Genomic DNA, 5,274 nt, shown 5'->3' on the forward strand with positions numbered 1-5,274 from the left:
GGAAAATTGAAACGCAGAAGATTTAAATTTTAGTATATATTTATTAAATTTAAATCTTTTGTGGCACGAACTTTCCGGATAATATATATGAAACATTAAAACTTTAGCAATTTGAAAACATTTGCACATTTATAACCATTTAAATTAACTTAATAATGTAATTATATAGTTTTGTTTCTTAATCTAACAAAATTACATATGTTGAGTCTTTTAACTCAATTTGGCAGGAAAGATAATACAAGCACATTCTATCAAGATGCAAAAGTCGAAATATTAATCTCAGTTAGACTTTAAAAAAACAAAATATATATTCTAGAATATATACAATTGTACAGTAATATTATTTGGTTTATAGGGTTCGACTATAGATCCATCGAGGGAACATCAAGCTGGCCAAAATGTCTTATTATACAAGCTACAACCAAAAATTTCGCCAGTGGGTTCAATAGCTTCCCAACGACCTCTGAGTCAACTGAGTTCACATAATATTAATAAATATTCTCAGACATATATGTCTGAGAATCCATCTAATCTCCAATCACATTTGAAGAAGCCGATGGAAACATCCCAATCAATGCATAATTTATCAAAGCCTAATATACCATCTGCAGTATCAGGAACTAGTTCTACTCCAGATCAAAACCAGAATTTGAAAAGTGCTGTGTCTTCAGGGAACTTAGCAGTTAGTGCAAGTTCGAACAATACCAATAAACAAACAGAGCAGAGACTTACGCATGAACAGTTTCGGGCTGCTTTACAAATGGTGGTATGTGTAAAATTTATATTAATACCAAATTTATTCGTTGCACAATATTACAATTAATCGTGATATAATTTTTTTATGTAAAAATATCTTCAAAATATCTTTATTTTTTTATATATATTCTATAAATGAATGATTCTAATTCAATTATATTATTGCTATTATGAATTGCAATTAAATGAAATAAACAAGTTGCAGTCTAGAATTTTAACTTTTACAATGGCGTTTATTCACCTTACTTTATATTTAGGTAAGCCAAGGTGATCCAAGAGAAAATTTGGAGAATTTCCTGAAGATTGGTGAAGGCAGCACAGGAACTGTATGCATAGCTACAGATAAGAGTACAAACCGTCAGGTTGCAGTCAAGAAAATGGATTTGAGGAAACAACAAAGACGCGAATTACTTTTTAACGAAGTCGTTATTATGAGAGACTACCATCATCCAAATATAGTTGAAATGTATAATAGTTTCTTGGTAGACGATGAATTATGGGTCGTTATGGAGTATTTAGAGGGTGGTGCGCTAACCGATATTGTAACACATTCAAGAATGGATGAGAGTCAGATAGCTACAGTGTGTTCTCAGTGTCTTAAGCCACTGGCATATTTACACTCGCAAGGTGTTATACACAGGGACATTAAGTCTGATTCAATATTACTTACGGCGGATGGCAGAGTAAAGCTGTCAGATTTTGGCTTCTGTGCTCAAGTTTCTCAAGAATTACCAAAGCGAAAGTCTCTCGTAGGAACTCCGTACTGGATGAGTCCTGAAGTTATTTCAAGGTATTCTGTATCTGCTGTTTTTAAATTAAGTAATACAAATTATTAAATTTATGCTTTATTATTCTAAATTATTATAGAAAAAGTAAATTACAGATGTGTAATGAGAATAATAGATGTATGAAATACACGAGAAATGTTTTTCTATTTTTTAATTTTTTTAAAATCTTGCATTCTTTCAAAAAATTTAGAATAAAATATTTTAATATTCGGAATGATGTATCTCAAATATCTTAATTATTTCAATTTTTTAGCAAATAACTAAAATGATTTCATTTTCAATATAGATTGCCATATGGACCTGAAGTGGATATCTGGTCGTTAGGAATAATGATTATTGAAATGATCGACGGTGAGCCACCATTTTTCAATGAACCACCTCTACAAGCTATGAGACGCATCAGGGATATGCCACCACCAAAACTAAAAAATTTTCATAAAGTAAGATCATTTACATTTCTTATTAATTTGGCACAAATATTAGAATTATCATATTAGTAGACAATTGTATATTCAAAATTCAAAAAGTGAGCAAAATATTTTCTTTATTTTCAGGTTAGTCCACGTCTTCAAGGCTTTCTTGAGCGAATGCTCGTACGTGATCCAGCGCAACGAGCCACGGCAGCTGAATTATTACAACATCCATTCCTTAGGCAAGCTCAAAGTCCTAGTATCTTGATTCCATTAATGAGAGGCGCCAGACACACAAATTGTTAACGAGATTACATCTTCGTAAGCTAGAATGTTAGTCAAGGCAGACATTTCATTATTAGAATATTCTCGACAATATCGTATTGAACTACTTATTCTCTGAGGGCAGCTTTTGGCAATTTGTGAATTATTTCAGTTCTGCCATCCTTATATAGAGAGTTTCTAAGTTTTATCTTTTTTTTTTGTGATAGACATGATCGATTGAATAATGAAATATTCAAAAAAATTCTCATACGTACGAATTTGAAGTATCATATAATATTGAGGATTTTTAATTTTAAAAGTATTGAAATTGGCATCATTTTCTGAAACCAAAGAGAATGTTATTTCATTATTCACAAGTTTTAGGTTTCTATATAAAACTTCGAACCTTAATATATATATATATATAAGCGAATCCTTTCGGTCATGTCTAATATACATATGTAATATATGAAAAAAAATTTATAGCTATACTTTAGAAAATATTAAATAGGAAAGTCCGAGTCATGATCATTACCAATTATTATTCGAATTATGACATTCCAATCGGGCCGAAGCTTGTAAGTATTATTTTGAAAATAGTTTACTACATTCCAGAGTATTGTTTTATATGTATTATTTTAATAATTTGACAAGGCTGCGTTTTTAAAAGACAATATAACATTATTCTTCAACTATTGGCACTGCCAATGTTTGATTCATAGTTGTAAAATCAAATTGTTTTAATGTTATAACGGATAATTATAATTTTGAAATATTTATATATATAAAATACGTATTCAACAAGTGCCTTTATAGTTAGCACTATTGACGATTAACGACGATTAACTTGTCATTATAAAGCACTATTTATTATTAGTATTAATGGGCTTTAGACATATCAAATCATTTATTGTTTATTATTCAAATCGCAGATCTATATATAAGAAATAAATACAAAGTGTCTGGTAATAATCAGATTACTTTTCAAGAACAAGTAGAATAGACTACGCTAAGTCGAAGAATCCTATACTATTTTGTAATAGTTAATGAGATATTAATTACTAAAAATGAGCCGTATTTACTTCTATCGCAAATCTAAATGCAAACGTGGCAAGAAATAATCGCCCAATGTAAGGGGAAGTGTTTTTTTTGCCTCATTGCCGCTTGTAGTATTCTTAACGTGTTCAATAATCTACGATATTGAGCGGTCGAACTTGTCACACAGATGCATTTGATAGTAGGCACCGGGCTGATTTATTTGATGATCTTCAGTAATTAATTTCTTGTTAACTATTGCGAAAATTGCAAAATGGTACAGGATCTTCCGACTTCAGTTTAATCTGCTATATTTATTTATAAAAGATAATCTGTTCATTATCGACCATTCTATATACATAATAATTTTTATTATTTTAAATGTTAGTTTTGATATTTAAATATTTTTAAAAGAAGATGTTTTTTATGAATTTTCCTTCTTAAATAATAATTCAAAATAATTTGAATCTGTATTTATGATCGAATCGATTCAAAGTTCTTACAAAGAAAATTTGAATGCCCATTACTACTTGTATAAAATGTTTCACCCAAGCAATATTTTTACTATCTTACTAAATTTATGAAAAGCCATAGTTAAAATAACTTAATCAGTAGACTTAATTTTATTTTTCTAAATGACATTATATTATATATACGTTCCAATCATATCATTATATATACATTCTATTTGTAAACTTTTATAATATTATATTTTCGATTTGTCAAAGTTTTCAATTTGTTAACATTCGATTATTTAAAATTTTAGATATTGAGATATATATTTAATTGCTACTTGAATTATAATATTGAAATAATTTGGCAAAACAGTATTACGAAGAACGTCCAGAAAGTAATGTAACAAATCTTTTTCATTCGTAATTTATTATTATTATTAATATTACTATTAATAGTAATAATATTTTTATAGTAATAGTAATAACTCTAATATCCCTTTTCGTTTCTCTCAGGATTAGAGTGACTTCTGTTTCCTTAGCTAACTTTTTCTAATTTATAGACTAGTTACAAATTTATGATTATTTTGTTATTAAATTCGTAAGAAATGTGACGAACATATCTTTGGATATTATCTCTATTGGCTTTGATACTTATATATTATTATTGGATCGATGATTTATCAAGTGATTAAAAATGGGCCTGTTCCGTTTACTCCTGATGTGTTGTAAAATATATTGACTGAAAACTTATAATTTGCATATGCATTACAATTAAATTACGTAATTTAGATAATCTATAGATTTTCAGTAATCAGTATATTTTGGAATGCAGCATGTTCTTTTCAACTCTGAATTTCATTTCAGCACATTTTAAATGTTCGTTATTAAAACATACTATACTGCGATTAAATATTTTAATTCGTTGCTTCTAAATATTAGATTATTCTTCTTTATTTTCAACTATTAATTTCAACTATTGCTCGATTTCTATCTCTCTTTTTATTGTTTATTCTACGATCTTTACAAGTTATTTTTTTACTATTATTTTATTTCTTTATTACACTTTTCTTATTTCTATTTTCATTATATTCTTATTTTTGTTTTATTACAGTCGGTTATCACAACAATATTGTTGATGTCTTATACACGTATTTTTTTCTTACTCTTGTGTATACTTATCAGTCTTGTAAAATATCAAATTTATACATTTAATTGTAATAAAGTTATTATCATGTTATATATTATTAGCAACACATTATTTGCGTTATTTACTTCCTTAAGATATTATTTTTATCTAATAACATAGAATTGAAAGAATAAACCTGTTGCATTACTTTCCGAGTATTTGTAAAATGTGTACTATTCATACGGAAAAAAAAAATCAAAAAGAAATATCAAGATTATTAAAACAAAAATTAAATAATACTGCTTTTGTATGACAAATATATACAATATATTTAAATATTAGAGAAGAAAAAGAGAGAGAGAGAGAGAGAGATATGATATATATGTGCATAGTATTTTATTCATGATTTAATTTTGTACTTGAAAATTTAAAATTTAACA

The 5,274-nt window shown here is 27.5% G+C and overlaps 1 protein-coding gene across 2 annotated transcripts in view; it reads left to right on the plus strand.

Annotated features, from left to right (window-relative positions):
* LOC108695016 (serine/threonine-protein kinase PAK mbt) overlaps positions 1-2,385 on the plus strand; it is a 4,035-nt gene extending 1,650 nt beyond the window's left edge. For both annotated transcript variants that reach the window (XM_018204732.1, XM_018204733.1), the window contains exons 4-7: positions 356-766; positions 1,014-1,546; positions 1,831-1,984; positions 2,099-2,385. In XM_018204732.1, the coding sequence (XP_018060221.1) occupies positions 356-766; positions 1,014-1,546; positions 1,831-1,984; positions 2,099-2,260 (1,260 nt within the window). In that variant the 3' untranslated portion in view covers positions 2,261-2,385. The remainder of the gene's footprint in view (positions 1-355; positions 767-1,013; positions 1,547-1,830; positions 1,985-2,098) is intronic.
* The last annotated feature ends 2,889 nt before the right edge of the window (positions 2,386-5,274 follow it).

The sequence above is a fragment of the Atta colombica genome, unplaced genomic scaffold (assembly GCF_001594045.1).
Source record: "Atta colombica isolate Treedump-2 unplaced genomic scaffold, Acol1.0 scaffold126, whole genome shotgun sequence".
Taxonomy (NCBI): domain Eukaryota; kingdom Metazoa; phylum Arthropoda; class Insecta; order Hymenoptera; family Formicidae; genus Atta; species Atta colombica.